Source organism: Lycium ferocissimum, chromosome 8 (genome assembly GCF_029784015.1).
Source record: "Lycium ferocissimum isolate CSIRO_LF1 chromosome 8, AGI_CSIRO_Lferr_CH_V1, whole genome shotgun sequence".
In the NCBI taxonomy this organism is placed as follows: domain Eukaryota; kingdom Viridiplantae; phylum Streptophyta; class Magnoliopsida; order Solanales; family Solanaceae; genus Lycium; species Lycium ferocissimum.
The window spans coordinates 24,601,382-24,620,886 of record NC_081349.1 but is presented as its reverse complement, the minus strand read 5'-3'; the positions used below and the strand labels follow the sequence as shown (position 1 = coordinate 24,620,886).

Genomic DNA, 19,505 nt, shown 5'->3' with positions numbered 1-19,505 from the left:
TCTTCTTGCTTGAGTTTCAAGCTGCCTGGGTGTAAGTGCTGCATTGCCTCCCCAAGTTGTTTTAGTTGGTGAATATGGCAAGTCTGTGGGCATTGACACTCCATCAGCACCTTCAATAAACTGAATTCTTCTTGTACCAGTTGGTGGCCTCACTTGCAGCTTTCTTGCCTTCAGTCTTGTCTGTGACTCAGAGATAATTAAGGGCCTCAAAGATCGGATCTTCCTCATGGCCAATATCTGGACCATAGGCTTGTGATTGTTGTGTGGTGGCTTGAGAAGAGTCTTGTGTCATATCTTCGATTCGGCGGAAGAAGAAATCTTCCAACCAGTCATCAAAGTCTTGAGCTTCAGGTTGTGTGGAGGATGATGCAATGTTTGAGGCACCCTTTTGCTTTGTTTTATCAACCTTCTGTTGTTAACAAAGGATAAATGTTTAAGAATTTTACATGAATAAATTCTGAATAGAGAAATTAAAAGACTGTCTTACCTTGAAACAGCCTCTAGCATTGTGGTTCTCTCCACCACATTTGCTGCATGTCATAACCATACCCCTTCTTGATAGACTCCACTCTCCCTTCCTTTTCCTTGCTTCATCAGGTTCTCTATTTCTTCTCTCTTTAGGCCTGCCTGCCCACAGTCTTGGCAACATCAGGTGGTTCCATGGCTTGAGCTTCGGTAATCTTCCAGAACTGTTGTCCTCTAACAGGTTGCAACTTGTTCTTGTAAGTCAAGGAATATGCCTCCTTGTTGTAGAACCAGTGCATTTCATCCATAGGTTCACCCTTCAAAACAAATAAATACCACCAAGTAGTTAACTAGAAAAAACTTCTAAACCAAAAAAAAAAAAAAAAAAAAAAACTTGCATTACACTAATTTGATACCTTGTCATACAGGATAGCTTTGATAGCATGGGGGCAAGGGATTCCAGATAATTGCCAAACTCTACATGTGCATCTTTTCTGTGAAAGATCAACATTATGCCTATCTTCACCTTCAGATATTTCGTAGCCATAGTCACCATTATACTCAACCTTGCAGTAGTGAGCAATTGCCCTGTAGTCATCATACAACTTCAGAGATTCAGGACTAAAGCCACCATCCCATTTCCTGATTTCATCTTCATTTTTAACCAACAACCTTATAACCTTTGTCCTAATTTCCTCCAAAGATCCTGATGATTGGCATTCTTCTAGCTTCAAGAATCCATGAATTAAATGACTCAGTGAAATTATTGTCAACCATCATGTTTTTACACTTAGTGTCTAAATATGCTCTACACCAAGATTGCGGAGGATAGTGTAACAGATCCTTGGCAGCAGAATAATTATCTTCCTTGGATAATTCACCCAACTTTTTGAGTTGGTCTTTGAACTCTTCTTCATAAGTGCTCCAAGCACACCACCACATCAACTTCTTCATTTGTCCACTTCTCCACTTCTTTTGCCAATTGGCCTCAATGTGTCTCACACAGTATCTATGGTGAGAGTTAGGCAATGTATTCTTCACAGCATCAACCAATCCCTATGAGAAAAACAGAAACACACAGTGAATAATTTGATACTAAATCAAAAGGAAAACACTCAAAAACTGAAAATGTTACCTTTTGCATATCTGAGATGAAAGTCACCCCTTGTCCATCTTTTAGTTCCAAAGACATCTTCAAACACTCAAAAAACCAAGTCCAAGTCATGGTTGTTTCTTTGTCTCCAAGTCATGGTTGTTTCTTTGTCTACCACAGCCCAAGCAAGGGGATAAAATTGGTTCATGGAGTCTTGAGCAAGGGCCACTAACATCTGACCCTTATATCTACCCTTCAGAAATGTACCATCAACTCCTATCAATGGTCTCAACCCACCTTTCCAACCCTTCTTTAATGCGTCCATATGTACATCCTCAAAAATTTCGTTTACCTTTTCAAGAGTACTTCTTGATATAGTTATCACAACATCGGTGCCGTGATTAGATTGTCCAACTTCTTGCCCATAAGCCTCAAGTTTCTTGTAATCATCAACAAAACTGCCCTCTAACTTCGAGAGCAACAAAGTCGTCCTTTGAGCTTAGCCTTAGTCACATTTAAATCAAAATTATTCTCCAACTCCTCTCTCAAAGTCTTTCACCTTGTAGTTAGGATTGCATTGAACCTTTTTCTTAAACAACCGAGCTAAAGTATTCTCGATTCTTGTAACATGTGTGTTTATCAATAAAGGCTCTTGACCAAGCGTACTTATTCTTTTTGTTATCTGTTGAGATATACAACCTAAAGGGGCAACCCTCCTGACATTTGTAACTAGCCCTAGTTCTATCTGTTTTTTGTTAAAACCAGCCCTCTCTTATTGACCAGTGCATAAAAGTTAACTGCAGATCTAGCTTCATAAACATCCTTGAAAGTCATACCTATCTCTAACTTTGAAACTGCTCCAACTTATCGCCCTTTTTTTCTTTCACCGACACTTCATTATCTAAATCAAAAAATCATCCGATTTTTCTTCATCACATTCGCAGGCTACATCAAAGTCTATGGAAAAGGTTTCATGCCTAGTGTTATTTCGATAAAAACCTTTAGTTCGTATGCATCAACAAAGAAAGAAGTTAATTTCCTTGAATTCTTTAGAGAATAAGCATTGTAGAGTCCTTATACCCTCATCAGAAGAATCAAATACCTTTCTTGATGCTTCTTAACAACTCTAAACCCACAATGTTTTGTAAATTCTTCACAAACAGATTTATAAGTAATCATACAAGCTTCACAACCAACCAAAGTGTGCATCAACTTCCTATTATAGACTATTGTCACGCCCCGAACCATGGCTCGGGCGCAACCCTCGTGCCCGATCGTATGTGACCGAGCGTGTGCTTGCCGAATCATCAGCGAGGCATACATAAGCGGAAATATAATAAACACGGTGGCTTTAAGAAAGCATACGACGTCATAGTAATTATGAAATACTTGTTTAAAAACAAAAGTGCGGATAATACCATAATTGTGCCAAAATGGCTAATCGACTCTGAAAGTCCAACATGACCCAACTGACTTGTCTAGTCTATGAAACCTCTATCATGAGTCTGACTGGAAAATATACTCACTGGGACAAGGCCCCCTTACCTTTAGATGCAAAACTAATTAAAGAATGACTAAACCCCGAATGAGACGGTTCACCAATAAGTCCTTTTTTTTCCTCTTTCGTGAAACGCAGCCCCCGAGCAATAAAGGGGACGCGCACATTAATGTACCGGTATGTAAAGCAACCGAAAGAAAATAATACGGGACATGGAATAACATGATAAGAACCGAAATCGAAACCCGGACATGAATACGAGTACGAGTACGAGTATACATATATATATATATATATAACATAAGTAAAACTTGATAAGAGGAGAGCATTTCATAAACCGAATTACGTGATATCACCACGTGGGTACGCGGAGTCCGGGTACCTCGCCGGAGGTACCTTGCTGTGGTATAAGGTGGTAACGTGCCCGATGGATCCATTCGAAAAGCGATCCTTGTCTCTGCGTTACGTAGCTTCGTTATCCGAGCCTTCTCAGAAAACTCCCAAAAACACGAACATAATATAGTGGCTAAGCCCATGATTTTCGTGAATTAACTTGTATTGTCTTGTAATCATAATTTCATGAAATAACTTGTAAACATGGTTTCATTAAATAACTTGTAAACATATGAAATAACTCGTATTTAGCGCGTACGTATGTATCTCGAGTCACGTATGAACATAGTTATAAAATACAATTGCATGAAAACTTGATGTAGGATATTCATGAAATAAGCATTTTTATTTAAAAAATTTACATGCAAGAACCCATGGAATACAAGATATGGGTTTTCATGATTACATCGATTCTCAATAATCATAATGAGTATCAAGAACACAATGATAGAATTATAACAATTCATACATAATATAATCACGGACACGGACCTAGAGTTACTACGAGCATGGTATAGAAACCCTAGTTTTAGTAAAGAGAATCATAATTTATGGATTACGGGCTGGGGAAGAGCAACTGTTCCCACACGTAGATAGTAACTCTACATACCTCGGTAATGCTCCAAACTCTGAATCAAAGATTTTAACTTTGAAGAAGATTTCCAAAATCTTGAATTCTTGAACAGATGGGTTTTCTTGAAAACCCTAGGTTAGGAATGATGATTTCTGTTTAGATTACAAGGATATATATTAGAATTGACTTGGAATGATTGTAGGCTTACCTTGGTGTTCTCGAGGCTTGGGGACTTGTTCTCTATGATTTAGGGTGATTTTTTCGTGAATGGGGTGTCGGGGAAATAAACCCCAAGCTTAAATATAACTTAAAACGCAAAATCCCGACTTTGACCCGAAACTCCGACTCAAAAAGAGGAATGGCCCCGTGACGCACATTCAGCGCACGACCCCATGCAGGTCAATATTCAGAAAGGGGGTTTTTGTGCGATCGGTGCGCGACGCAAGGCCATCGCACGCGCCCTCACGACGGACCTGTATCGGTTCTGCATAGTGTTCGGTAAAATGGACATAACTTCTTGTACAGAGCTTTGTTTGGGCTCTACAATATACCGTTGGAAAGCTATTTCAAAGGGCTACAACTTTCATGTTTTAACTTTCCTCAAATTCCTAACGGATTTTCATGAAATTCGACTGGAACGCTGCATTTATCAAAACTTAGCCGATTCTATAGCCTCTTAAACGTCTTATTATTAGTCATATTGAGACGATCATATCTCCTTGCTCCGATCTCTGATTGGCCTGGTCCTTATATCGTTAGAAAGCTATTTTTACGTACTACAACTTTCATTAAGGGTGCTTCCCAAATTCCCAACTAATCAAGGAGTTATCACCGCCAAGTAGCCTATCAACCATTTTCGCAAAACGTTCAAACCTTCAATTTTTCCGCTAAAACTCTAATGATATGAGTCTAACCTTAGTTTTAAGATACGGGGTGTTACAACTATGTCATGTGAAAAGACCCAATTACCCCCATAGTGGAAGACCAAATCCACTTTCTCAATCATCTTCACTAGGGGACAAAGACACGAAAACAATAAAAAAAAGGTACACAAACGGGGACCACATCAGTAAATAAAGCCATAAAACATCAAAACCAGACAAAGTGTTCCCAACTACCAAAACATCATCACCTTTAAAGGACCACAACAGCTAAAAAAACACACCTTTAATGACCAAATATTTGTTCTTTAGTATATAAAGGTACACAACAGCTAAAAGAGGAATACTTTACTTGATTATGAACCACAACAACCTAAAAAAAATCAACTTTAATGACCAGATATGTGTTCTTTAGTATTTAAACGTACACAAACAACTATAAACACTAATAAAATACTCGAATCTCACTTACTATATAAAACCCTAACTGAACCCACACACAAACACTTGAAAAAAACACTAACGGGCATATTTAAATCAGAAATAGATGCCTAAAAACACAATAAAATACTGGAATCTCTCTTACTATATAAAACCCTAACTTAACCCACACACAAACAGTTCAGAAAAACCCTAACTAGCATACAAAATGAGAATAATTTGAAACGGGAGGAGCATCATTATCATATCATATAAATTGAGAATAGATTAGGATTGGCATAGTTTAGCTCACTGTCATTGTTCTTGTGAAAGGGATTTGCCACTTTGATTTTCTTTTGAATCTCACCTCGTACATTGTCAAGCTGTTGAGAGATCTTAGTGTTTGGACGTATATTCATGTACTTACTTGTAAAGATTCTTAGATTCTTATCCACAATATAATGTTACATTACTATGCATGAACCATAGTTATATTGATTATCATGCTGATTAAGAAATTCTTTAAATTTTGAAAAATGTGCATTCTAGTCCAAAAGCTATTAATTATGACATGCCCACAATGTTGCAACTTGAAGTTTGGAAATTTACATATTATTCATATGTTTATGTACGAAAAAATGATCAGCTATGATATATCTCTCAGCTATATAGTTGATATCCGAACTTGGAAAACCCGAAAATCAGCTAAGCATAAGAGTATATTATCCTGATCAAAATGTGTTAGGAAATTAATACCAGTCTCCAAAAGGTTATATAAGTTGAAAATCATTTAAATGTTATTATAATCTCTTTCAAAAGAATGTAAGACCCTTAACGAACTATTTCTAGTCCACCATAAAGGTTTATAGTCTAGTGATATTAGTGTGGCGAAGCAAACTCACTCAATATATACGTTGCCTCAATCAATTTGTGGCAGATTAATGCAGGGGTTTGCGGTTAAAAGAATGACTTACTAGTTCATAGCTCATATTTTAAATTAGACTTACTTCATTGATCAGCAACCAATATTGTTTTGAGTTTTCATAAAACAAAATTTAATTAACTAAATACACAAACAAACATATATTTTATGGGAAGGTGAAGGATTTAAACCATATGGGAGTTCAAAGTACACTTGCGATATTGTTGGATTTTTTTTTTTTTTCAGATGACGAGTATACATATTTTCTTAGGGAGCTTTAAAGTATGAACAAGTACGATCAAAGTGGCCAATTAGATGTTTGAAATTGAGGAAATCCTCCATGCCCTTCACCAGCAACCTTTCCCATCCCTTGTGCTTCATGCACATTTGTTCCCTACAAAACCCACTTTTGTCAATGGAGACACTCAATTCTTGAAAATATGTCAAAGATATAAGAAAAACATAAAGTAGCATAAATTTGAAGTTTCAAAAAGTTATTCTCACTCCATTCCAATTTATATAACAAAGTTTGAGTGGACACAGAGTTTTAAAAAGGGAAAAAAAAAAACAGAACTTCCAAAATTTATTGGTTTTAAACATGTCATAACATTTGTGTGGCTATATAAATTAAACTTTAAAACTTCTTACCTTAAACATGTTGTAACATTTGTAGGGCTGTAAAATTAAAGCTTCTTATTACGGATAAATAAGAAGTGTAAAACTAATTGTTTATGAATATTTAAGTGCATCACTCCTTTTGGAAAAGACTAATAATAAGAAAATAGTATCAAATAAACTAGAACAAAAAAGTAATTTCCATATAATCTGTGAACTTGTGCTTTATTTCTTAAGCCAAATGTACCGTTCAAAAAGTTGTTCTCTTGAAAAAGGGGTGAATTGTTTGAGTTCAAACCACGAAATATTACTCCTCTCTTTTTAGTTTATGTGATATACTTTGAATATACATGGAATTTAAGAAATATAAAAAGGCTTTGAAAATTTATGATCTGAAACATATCATAGATCACAGCATTCGTGTGGCAGTAAAAATTTTGAAACTTTAGTTTTAAATATGATACATTGCATTTATGTGGTTATAAAATTTCTCATTAAGAGTACAAATGAGAAGTGTAGAATTAATTGTGTCTACATATAAAACCTATATGTTTTTTTCTTTAGAAGAAAAGTATGCCATAAACCGGAACGAACGTAGTAATAGAAGAAAAATAGACAAGTTATCTCTAAAAATTAGAAGGAGATGCACCTGCATGAACTCCATAGCTTCCATCTCTGATGAGTTGAAGTCATAAAACAAACTTGCTGCTGAAAGTTTCATGGACAGAAACTAAAAAACAACAAATTATAGATAAATTAATAAATATTTAGAAAACTGGTTATTAACTGTTTTTCTTTTTGGAAATTTTGGCACCATTTAATAGGAAGAAAACTTGATGAGCCAGACTTACATCAATTTGATTTTGCAATGATCGAACATAATTGATTACTACATCGAACATCACTGCCATTCCCATTGTCTGCAATCGTTACTTGTATTATTCTTCACAACTATAAGGTAATTAAAATATGATAAACTATACCATTGATCAACACGTAAAAAAAAATACAGGAATTAGCAATAGACAACTTCTATCGCTAAACAACAAAAGTTTATGGCTAATCCTATTTAATAACGACTTAGTGACGGGTTATCAAAAAATTCTGTTAGCTACGGAGGTCGCTTAGCGACGAATTTCGTGGCTAATTCCTATTATTATTATTTTTCTTCTTGCAAGAATATAAGGATTTTGAAAAGAAAAAAAAAGGACAGAAGACGGATAGTGTTACCTTATAGCATCCAGGAACCAGTTCTTGTAAGCATCTCAACTTTTCATTTATTTTCTCTCTTCGTAGCTAGTCACAAATTACAAGTAAAACAAGATTAATAACATGGTGCAATCTTATTTTCCATTTAAGATTTCGTTATAAGAATTGTAAATATATTAACCAAATTATTGCATGGTTAACAAAACACAAGTATGAAAAGAAAAATACTTACCCTTTCAGCCAAACTATGACTATCAGTAGCTTGCCCTCTCTTTGCTCTAACGTGAACAACTTCTCTTGGTTTATCAGCCTCTCTATCATCCTTTCTTTTTCTCTTTCTCCCACCACAATTCTGCAATCAAGAATCCAATCCCACATATCAAATTCATACAAACGCAAAATCTTGGAAAAAGAAGGAAGGACAAAAAAAAAAAAAAAAAAAATATGTAACAGCTAGCCCACCAAACTAGTAATATTGTCCGCTTTGAATCTAGGCATGTATGGCTTTAAAACATATTACTAGGGTCTAAGACAACTGCTTCTACATATACCAGCTTCTCTCGTATGTTTTATCCATGTGAAATTAGGGTGTTGTAAAAGATTACTGAAATAAAGAAGAAAGTGAATAGCTAGGTTTAAACTGTCGTGATACAAGTTAGTTTACCCCTACTAACAACATTGTCACAATAGTATTTCCACCTAGTATGAGAAGAAACATTGATTCGCTCAATTGGTCATTGCGCTTGGTTGCAAAGCCAATGGCACGAAGTTATTCCGTTGGATTATGACTTCGCCTTTGAGTCAGAGTTGGGGCTAAAAGCAACGCATGATCCCATCTTCCGTTTGCCAACCCGCAAAGAGGAGTCTTTGGCCCCTAAGGGCACGTGTTCTTGGCTATGTCATCATGACGGTGTTGGGTGTGCGAACAAAGTACCACATTGTTAGCTAAAAAGAAAAAGGAGTTACTTATAAGGTGTTGGATACTCTTAATGGTGTGAGGCTTTTTGGAGAAAACCGTGTGGGCTAAGCCCAAAACGGACAATATCACATCATGTTAAGAGTATCTTTAGGCCATTTAGCTCAAAAACTGGTATTCGAGCCAATGGCTTGGCGGGTCGAGTATGAAGATGTCAGAGTGTGGCGTGGGGCCCGGCTTAGTGCCTTTGCCCGTCAAATCGTGCGGGTTAAGCCCAAAGCGGACAATATCACATCATGTTAAGAGTATTTTTGAGCCGTTTAGCCCAACAGAATCGCTATGATTCATTAAAGGAAAAAACAAAGAAGAAAAAAATTGATCAAGGGAAAAGAAAAGTACATAATTTCCATTGCCCTTGCCAGTTCCAATTGGCACCGGGGGTGCAGGAGTTGAAATATTATTCACCATGGAATTTGATTCAGGAATTGAATTTATGCCATAATTTGGACCTCCTAGAGTAAAGAACTGAGCAGCTACTGGATCGTCATAACCATTAACCTTATCAGAACTAATATTGCTTGACAAATTCATATCATTATGGAAAGCCATGATCGTGGGAATTTGATCATGACCATGATGAATTCTTTGATGATCTTGAAGATGATTTTGATGATCATGAGAAAGGCCCTCATTTGATAAAGCCAAATAATCCCCTAGTTGAACATTTGAGGTTAAACTTTCAACTTCTTGGTTTAGGTATTCCATATCTGAGTTTCATGTGCGATGAAGTTGGCAAGTTCTCAATGTCTTTATATGATAGAAAGAATACCTAACATAAGAGAAATTATATTGGGGTACTGGCTTTTTTCCCTTTTGTTTTAAATTTGAGTTTTACCCATCGGTAGTACTTCATCCATCCCAATTCTGTAATATTGTTTGATTAGACACATAGTTTAAGAAAGAAAAAGAATGTTGAAAACAAAAAGAAAAAGAATGTTGAAAACTTTTGGTATAAAACAAATGTTAGATATTTGTGTGGCTTCAAATCATCTCATTAAGAGTCACATTCATTTCTAAATGTGAAAAGGTGATATTCTTTTAGAACAGACTAAAAAAGAGAGTGTGCCACATAAATTCGGACAAAGAAATTTTTTAGGTTTTACCATCAAGTTAAATTAATCTACAACGATAGGTACGTAATTCCTTTATACAAGTCTAATTCAGTAACTTGAAAATTAAAATGGGTAATAATCTACTATATCCAGTTAAATTGAGTTTATTGTGTAAAAATTATTTATATCATTTAGGGTGCATATAACTTATCTTTTTAGGCTGGCTTTTGAAAATTTGTTATACTATCATTGACACATTTATGGTTATAAAAAAAAATGGTTAGAAGTAAAATACGAAATGTAAAGTTAATTGTTTTTAAATTTAAAAATGTGTCACTCTTTTGAAGTGGACTAAAAAAGAAAAATATGTCATATAAATTGAATTGTATGAATTTCTTCTTCTTCTTTTTCTTGGCTGGCTTTGAAAATTATTCCTTTTAACCACAACAATCAAATATCCCAAATATTGAACCCTTATAACCAAAACAATCAATTTAAGCCTATTTGATGATTGGAAATTTTAAGAGAACATTAACTGGACTCTTGGCAATGATTGATGATTTTTAGTGGGTCCACTTTTTCTTGATATATCAAGAAAGTGGGACCATCACACGCCTTTGATTAAGCTTGGTCCAAATTGAGATGTGCTTTAAAGCCATCTAATGAATTGGCATTGAGTTCTTGGAAATGACAAGTGTGTGTATTCCGATTTGACTACAATAAATCTTTATCAAACACAGACCTCGTACTGATAGACGGATAGTAATATGATGAGACCCTACTCCGTTAGGATGATTTTTACGTCCCGGAGCGTCTTTGAATGAGCTTAAAAATAAGCAGCTTATAAGTCCAAAAAAAATAAGTTGAGTTATCCCAACTTATTTTTTTAGCTTAAAAAATAGCTTATAAGCTGTTTTAGATAAGTTAAGCCAAACGAGTTTAATTATTTTTTTGGTTTATTTTAAGCACAAAATGGCTTTAAGCTGGCCAGCGAAACACTCAAAAAAATTGAAAACAACTTATAAACTGTTTTCAACAACTTATAAGCCAATCCAAACGGGCTCTCATACTTCGAGAATTGCTAGCTCACTTGTCAAGTACATTGCTTTTCTAGCTAAGACCACTAGTTCGAATCTTCGAATGTCTCCACCGGGAGCAGTGTTCACCTCGATAAGTGAATTTCAAGTTAATTATTTGTATATAGCTAAGATCACTAGTTCGAATCATCGAATCTCTCCATCAGGAGCGGTGTTCACCTTGATAAGTGAATTTTAAGTTAATTATTTGTATTTTATGATAAATGTTGTTTGCGGTCAAAAAAAGTTCTCTGTGTCACCTACGTATTCTCCATTAATGAGAAACATATATATCGCGTCGAATGTGAATTAGTCGGGTCAGAAAATTTCAAACATCAACTAATAGTGTTTTTTAAAAATCTCCCTTAGTGTGCATTATCCTATTTAACATGCAGTGTAATTTTTGAATGAAGGAGATCCGATTGAACTCCTTTTGAATCATGGAGCTCCATCCTTGGGAGAAAAGCCAGGGATTGATGAAATCTAGCAATACTGAATTAAGAAGGAAACAATCAAAACTTTTCCACAACTGACAGAACCCTTCACTAAAGTGAACAGCTTCCGATTAGATCTTTTCTTCAAGACTTTACCATTGATGGACCATACTGTATTAGGACCACAAACAGTGCACAATTAAAGTTTTGGGACAATGAAATATGGCAAATCTTATTCACATCAACGATATATGTACAGTCATAGGAAAATCGTGTCATTATAAATGAATTATAAGTTGTATGCGCATTGATAGTGTTGAATTTTTTTAACACAATCAAGTCGCTTATATAAGATAATTACAGTCTCTATGATAAACATTAATTGATAACTTAATAAAAATATTAACTGGCATGTTATATATATAATAGATTAAACTACACTAATAGTATAAATTTAAGAGATTACAACGTGTGAAAATTAATTTCTTATTCTTTTTCCTAGCATGATTCCGTTTGGATCAAAGTAAAGGTCTACCAAATGAAATGTTAAAATTTTGCTTGGAGATTTGACTTTAGTCTCTCTCTCTTTTTTCCTTTTTGACGTACAAATTAGCTAGGAGTGCAATTACATAGTACAACATAAGAATAAATACATATCTTTCCTCTACTAATGGAAGTTTTAATCTTTACATTCAAACCTGGCAAAGCATTGCATGGGCTTATATTGAATTGGAGTTCCAAAGCTAAGGCTGGGAAAAAAAGATTCAATTATTTATGAAGTAATCTTTCGGCCAGGGGACCTATCATCATTGTGTCTTCCCTATACCATGATTTTTCTGTACAAATTTACTATGTTTTCTTCAATTTTCACACACTAGAATGAAATAAAATATACGGAAAAAAATTAAAGCCTAATAACTAAATATTTAATAAATAATTGAATTCCCTAACAGGAGATATTGAATTTTCGGAAACCTAGAAGGAGGTCAGCACATTTTACAATAAATTGTCCCTTGTTAGTTTTTAGAATTTAACTTATTCTTCTATTTTTTTTTCATTTTTTGTCTCCTGAATTAATTTGTTTCAATATTGTTACTAGGAATGATAAAATTAGCCCATGAAAACACGACCCCCCCAATTCGTTCAAGTTTAGCGAGTTAATAACCCGCTCAGTAATTAATTCATCTCATTTTACCCCGCCTAGTCCAATCCATCTAAAAATTTGATCGATTTGGGTTAAATATGTACGTAGCTTATATATTGGATCATAAGAAACTTTGTTAAAATACTTTTTGCACTTTTTTGTTTGATATGTTGTATGTAGCCATAATAAAAAAGAAAAAAATTTATTACTCCAGTATTGTTTGGTAATTAAACAAATTAAGAGGAAATAAAATTAATAAGTTAAAATTTAGTAAGAATTAGGCCGGTTGGTTCTTAAGAATTAGGCCGGTTGGTTCTTAAGAATTAGGCCGGTTGGTTATGACCTATTGTTTACCATATTTTTACTCAACTCATCTAGCTCAAGTAACATTGAACGAATTAGTGACCCGCTCATTTATTAACTCACCGCACCCGTCCAAATTCAGCTCAACCCACATTTAACACCCCTAATTGTTACTATGAATCTAAAAGTTTCAAAAACAAAACTATACTGCAATTGGTAAAGGCTTCCTTTTCAATTTTCCGTCTTGTCCTTGTTGATTTAGAGAAATTGATACATTTTCTCTGAGCCTAGAGTAAAGGGAAAGAATATTGATACCTTAATTAATTGATCTATTACTATCAAAAGAGATCAATTGCTTTAAAAAAATGACAATGACAGATTACTACAATTAGTATCACTAGCTACTTTATTTATCAAAATGTATATCTTTATTGACTAACCAAAAGTATGCTAAGAACGATTTGTTGCACATTATGCCAAACGTTATGTTTAATATCCTTTTTTTTCTTTGTTCTAGTTTACCTAGAAATTAACCTTTATTGGCTTTCTCTTTTTTGTAGTCTAGCTAGCTCTAGAGTTTTATATTTCTGCATGCATATATAGCTTCTTGATTAGTGCTTATTTAAGATAAACTAAGATTCAACAAGCTTACTCATACCATTAATTATGGAGAGAACTTTTGATAAGCTTAACATCTACACGATGATCATACGTGTAAAAGCTATTCACACCATCAGATTATTTATAAGATAATTACATATGAATCTATATGATAAGCATTAGTTATTCCTAATAAAAATGATAATTAACATATCATATAATAGTAAATATTATAGTACTGAAAGAATAATATTAACAAAGTGTATTTACAAGTAAGTTACATATAACTTAATTAAATCATGCATCATTTCCCAATTTAGGATAAGGATCAGGGTTAAGAAGTTAGGAAGGTAAACAACTCTTTGTACAGACACGTACAATTAGTTCAGAAGTGGTAGGCTTAGGCCTTAGAGTTCAACAGAGAACAATCAGTCGATCTCACTAAATTCACTAGATTAGAATTTGTCTTCATAAAGTTCTTTTAAAAGTTTTTGGAAGTTAGCTCATCTTTCTTTCTCTTTGTCCTTTTCTTCTTTACAGTCTCTTTATTTCTTGGAGATATTACCAATATTCAAACTACTTTTTATTGAGTGTCTTTATCGAATTCACGTAATTCTAACAAGGGAATTTATAAGTTCAGAAATGCCACTCCTAAGATTTGAATTTATATTTCTCTTATGTTATGGGAATTTTCAGGAATATAATTTTACGACGAATTGAATTTCCTTAATTGCATGTGTCTCAGCCACTAATTGCTTCTCGGATAACAATAAAAAGCACAATGGAGGCATGTCTTTCAAGTCGAAATCGCTTTTTCTTTTCTTTCATATAACCGAGAAATCCCCAAGACTTGTGACGCACCGTTTCAGAGTCAATGGCTAACGTATACAAGTCGAAATCTCATGAGCCTATACTAATTCTCGCAGAATTATAATATGTGAATATTCTATAACAAAATATCCCAATAAATCAAAATGAACTCATGAGTATGCAGTTGGAGGAATTCAAAACTTATATTGGGCCACAACTTATTGGGCTTGAGATCTCAAAATACCAAGTCGAGTCTCCTGAAGTCCATAACGTGCATGGCTGATTTACGCAAATATTTTGAAAATTTTACATGGTATAACTATCTTTTTTTGCGCGGATTGCCCTTCATTTGGGGTGGTCTTTAATTTTTGCCCTTCAAATTGGTGGTCTTTAAGTTATACCCCGAAATTGTGGGTTCGAACCCCAGCTCAGTAAAATAAAAAAAAAAAATCGCAAGGCAGAATTTGGGCCGAATTCTGCCTATATGGGCAGAAATTCTGTCTGTGTCATGTAAATTCTGCCTGAAGGCCGAATTTTTTCCTGAAGGGAAAAATTAAAAGACCACCATTTTGAGGGGTAAAAATTAAAAACCACCCCTAACGAAGGGCAATCCTGCAAATTGCCCTTACTCTAAGAGGTATTTATGGAATTACTTTCCGTAGCTATACTCTTTTTCTAATTTACACATCGTAACTAGTGCTATACCCAGCAAAAGTTTCGTTTTCAATTAATTTTTTCCTCACCTCCCAGATCTCTCTCTCTCTCTCTCTCTCTCTCTCTCTCTCTCTCTCTCTCTCTCTCTCTCTCTCTCTCTCTCCCCCCGTTCCATCTCTCTTCTCCCTCGGTATCACCTGCTCGGCATCGAATCTGGACGGAGGTAGTTACATAAAGGGCGTGTTTGGTATGGAGGGAAATATATATTTTCCCAAAATTTTCGTTCATGCCAAACACACCCGAAGTATAAAATCTGAAATTGGTAAGGAATTGTTTTTGAAGTCTATATTGCTGCTTTGGAATCACGTATTGCTAAAGAAAACGTTGTCAACCCTAGTTGAGACAATAGGGTGACGCGAAGTGAGAAAAATCTGAAAATCTATTTGAGTTAACCATTTTCATATCTGAAACTGTGGCTGCTGCGGCACGAACCAATCTGAGTTCATTTTTTAGGAGTGGAGACAATCTCAGGCTTGATATAGCTCCTAAATTACAGTGTATCTGTTAATCTTAGGTTTGATATAGCTCCTAAAATATAGTATCCAACAATCTCAAGCTTGATATAACTCTAAGAGCTCCTAAAATACAGTGTATATAGCTAATTCTTCATTTTTTAGTATAAATACAGTATATTTTGAAGATCCGAGTGTATTTATCATTTTTGGAGTGTAAATATAAGCTATATGTATTTGGCTGATTGTATTTTTGGGAAAAACTAGATGTATTTGACTTTATGTGTTGTTTGAATGATCTATATACAATTTCCTACGAGTAAATACAGTGTATATGAAACTTTTGTATTTGAAATTTTATTGTTTGTATACAAATTTACCCGTCATTGTTTGATACAGCTGATTTACGTTTTTGAATACACCCGAACACACTCTATATCAGTGAAATACTAGCCGGCTGACGAGGCCAAAGTGCATAGGAAAATTCGATCTTACTCTGTCAAATTCTAGTATAGTTTAAGATATCATCCCACAGAGATTGGAACCACCTAGGCTACAGATTCGTATTGTCTTGGTTACTATTTGAGAGAATCAAATTGATGAAAGGAGAGGTTTTGAAATTAAAAAGAAAACAAACAACTTATTAGAAAATTTAAAAAGAAAAGAGTTGGAGTCGTTGAATCCACTTGGCACAATTATAATAAAATCTTATTCTAGTATATTCCACAAAAGAATAGGAAAACTTATTTGACTTGATTTGTGCTATGAGGAATAAAGACCTCTTGCGATTAGCCCTTAAAATCACTGAACTTATTTGAAACAATCCCTCCATGAGAATTGGAACTGAAAGAAATAAGATAGAGACCCCTCAAATCATTAAACTTATTTGAGTCAATCCCTCTGTGAGAATTAGGACCGAAAGAAATAAGATAACAATTTTAAACCAACAAAATTATTTGAATTAATCCCTCTGTGAGAATTAGGACTAAAAGAAATAATATTGAGATTTTTGAATCGATAAACTAGCTTGAATTAATCCCTCCGTGAGAATTAGGACTAAAAGAAGCAAGATCAAAGATTTGAATATCAAGACATGAAAAAATTAAAGTAAAGATAATATTATAATATCATACCAAGCTTCTTCAACTATCCCAACAAAAAGAAACTACTTCATTAAGGAGTATGTAAGAAAGAAATTAAAAATAAAATACTACTCCTACAAATATAAAATAAAAAGAAGATAAATAGAGCAAAGACTATTTCTTATGTATTTCTCAAGATTGGATTTTATTCTCTCCTTTGTAAGCAAAGTGATGCTTCTATTTGTAGGAGAATGTAGTGTCTCCCCCTACGAATGCATTCTTTGAAGTAGTGCTCACATCTGTGACCTTACTTGATGGGTGAGAGTATGACAACGGTAGTCGCACCCGTGAATTTTGCAACTCTTTTCTTGATGCCCACAGTTGACGGGTGTGAGTATGAAGCGGCAACACCCGTGAATTTCAACACTTGACGGCTGTGAGTATGAAGCGGTGACACCCGTGGATTTCAACACTTGACGGCTGTGAGTATGAAGCGGTGACACCCGTGGATTTCAACACTTGACGGGTGTGAGTATGAAGAGGTGACACCCGTGGATTTCAACACTTGACGGGTGTGAGTATGAAGCGGTGACACCCGTGGATTTCACAACTTCTCCCAATGTTGACTTTTGTAATTCCCACATGTAAAACTCCACGGTTATGACTTATGAATTTGTGGTTGCACCTATTGAATTCTTTGCTTACTTCTTTGACAATTCGTTTCTTCTCTATTCTTCTGCAATACTCTTCTTCCTGTAAAATTAATCGTAAAAATATGAGAGAATAAGATATAATTATTCATGTTTTATTTTAAAACTTATTTGTTTATGTATAAAATTACATGACTAATTTACACCCATCACCGGCGCCAGCACAAATACATTCAAATATAGTCGAATACGCTCAACCTTGCGACGTCCGGTGGTGACCTTGCTGATCGGAGCTTGAACATATTCAAATACAGTCAAAACAAAAGGATAGATCAATATATAAATACACTGGAGTACACAGCTCCGTCGTGTATTTAAATTCATTGGTCTACAATCATTTTGAATACACATGTTTTCAAAGAAATTAAGGTTGCATGTATTCAAATACATTCAAATACACGCAACATCAAATAAAGTTGGATACAACTGAACAGTGTATTCAAATACACTCAAATACAGCGAATTTCCCTAAACTAGCTACGAAATGTAAATACATAAAAATCTAGCTACGGATTGTTAAAAGCTCTTAAAAGTAGTGGTTTTTGTAAGTTGCCCTTTTCTTTTTTAGGTCACTATTTAAATTGTTTTCTTATTTTAAAAGTTGTGCAAATAATATAGCCGTTAAATTCGGATTTAATGTTTGCTTATATTGCTTAACATAACGGAAAAAAATTAGATCGTCATTTAACATTTGTAAAAACTTACAAAATTTAATATAGTTGTACAAAAATAGACAGCCGGTGAAAATTTCACTTTAGAAAAATGGTTAAGAGTGGTAGTACAGGTTTTCCGAAAAGGCAAGTGATGACGAGCTATATTTGGAAAAATCTACGATATTCAAATGTTGGAAAAATCTAAACTAAAGATATTCAAATATTTATAACCAAATTTCATATATTTCTATCTTTTTTATTCTGTTTTATTCTTTTTTATTCTATTTTATTCGATGAAGCTATATTGTATGATTCTGTAAATGGAAATAATTTAGTAGGCGTTTAGCCATAGATACCAGATGTTTTTTATTTTATTTAAAAAAAATTAAGTTGGAATTAAAGATGGAGCTGTGTTTGGTTATAGATTTTGCAAATAATATTTGGTTGTTTGAATATGCTTTTCCTAAAACACGTGAAATATGCTTTATACCCCCCCAAATTCTAAAAACTAGCAAAATCTCCCAACTTGACTAATTTTTCCCAATTTGTCATCCTTATTATTTTCTTCCTCTATCCAAACCATATTCGTTAACTCTAAAAGGGCAGCCTAGTGCACTAAGCTCCCGCTATGCGCGGGGTCCGAGAAAGGGCCGGATCACAAGGGTCTATTGTACGCAGCCTTACCTTGCATTTCTGCAAGAGGTTGTTTCACGGCTCGAACTCGTGACCTTCTAGTTACATGGCAGCAACTTTACTAGTTACACCAAGACTCCCCTTCGTTAACTCTAACCCTTATTATTTTATGTAATATATAAAAATAATATTCATTAACTCTAATGCTTATTTTTTTTCAAACTGATCAACTCTCTAAGAATGTCAAGTTTTTTTTCAATGAAGTTTAGAATATGGGGTAATGGTAGTAGAGCATGCACCAGTTTGCTAGCTGATATAAATGAGATCATTTTTATAAAAACAAAAAAAATTAGGGCAAAATTTGAAAAGAAAAAATAAATGTAATGGTCCAAAATTGAAAGTAAAAAATAAAAAATAAAGTGGAAACAGGATTTTACGTGTTTTTCAAATTTTAAATACAACTTAAAATTTTCATAGCCAAACGCTGATTTTAAAATTAAATAAAATAAAAAAGTTCCGGAAAAAAGTGAATGATTCTCATTACAAACGGTCCTTATTATCATAGCAAATTTGCTGAAACGATATTCGTATTCTCTCTGTCATCTCGATGAACACATTACATTAATGTCTATATTGGTGTGGAGAATTTCTCGTTTAATCCATGGTAATATACTATAAAATTATAGGACTTTCGAGCAAGAAGATGTCTAAATCTAGTATTGTTGGCTTCTGGGCAGATGTAGAGAGTGAGATACTAAGATATAGTTTATTCGAATACTGTAGCTTTGGCTCATAC

General features: G+C 34.2%; 2 protein-coding genes across 2 annotated transcripts; both read right to left on the bottom strand.

The window, feature by feature from the left end:
* Positions 1–617: 617 nt before the first annotated feature.
* LOC132066163 (uncharacterized) lies at positions 618–2,392 on the bottom strand. Its single transcript, XM_059459529.1, has 6 exons — positions 2,339–2,392; positions 1,734–2,027; positions 1,601–1,657; positions 1,240–1,521; positions 882–1,193; positions 618–782 (listed from the first exon to the last, which is right to left on the bottom strand). Exons 1-6 carry the CDS (start codon positions 2,390–2,392, stop codon positions 618–620), a joined length of 1,164 nt encoding a protein of 387 aa, XP_059315512.1.
* Positions 2,393–6,312: 3,920 nt separating this feature from the next.
* Positions 6,313–9,810, bottom strand: LOC132066747 (transcription factor bHLH75-like). The gene is made up of 6 exons (XM_059459965.1): positions 9,386–9,810; positions 8,303–8,422; positions 8,092–8,157; positions 7,713–7,781; positions 7,511–7,591; positions 6,313–6,640 (listed from the first exon to the last, which is right to left on the bottom strand). The coding sequence occupies exons 1-6, from the start codon at positions 9,749–9,751 to the stop codon at positions 6,545–6,547; spliced, it is 798 nt and encodes a 265-aa protein (XP_059315948.1). The 5' UTR covers positions 9,752–9,810; the 3' UTR covers positions 6,313–6,544.
* Between the last annotated feature and the right edge of the window lie 9,695 nt (positions 9,811–19,505).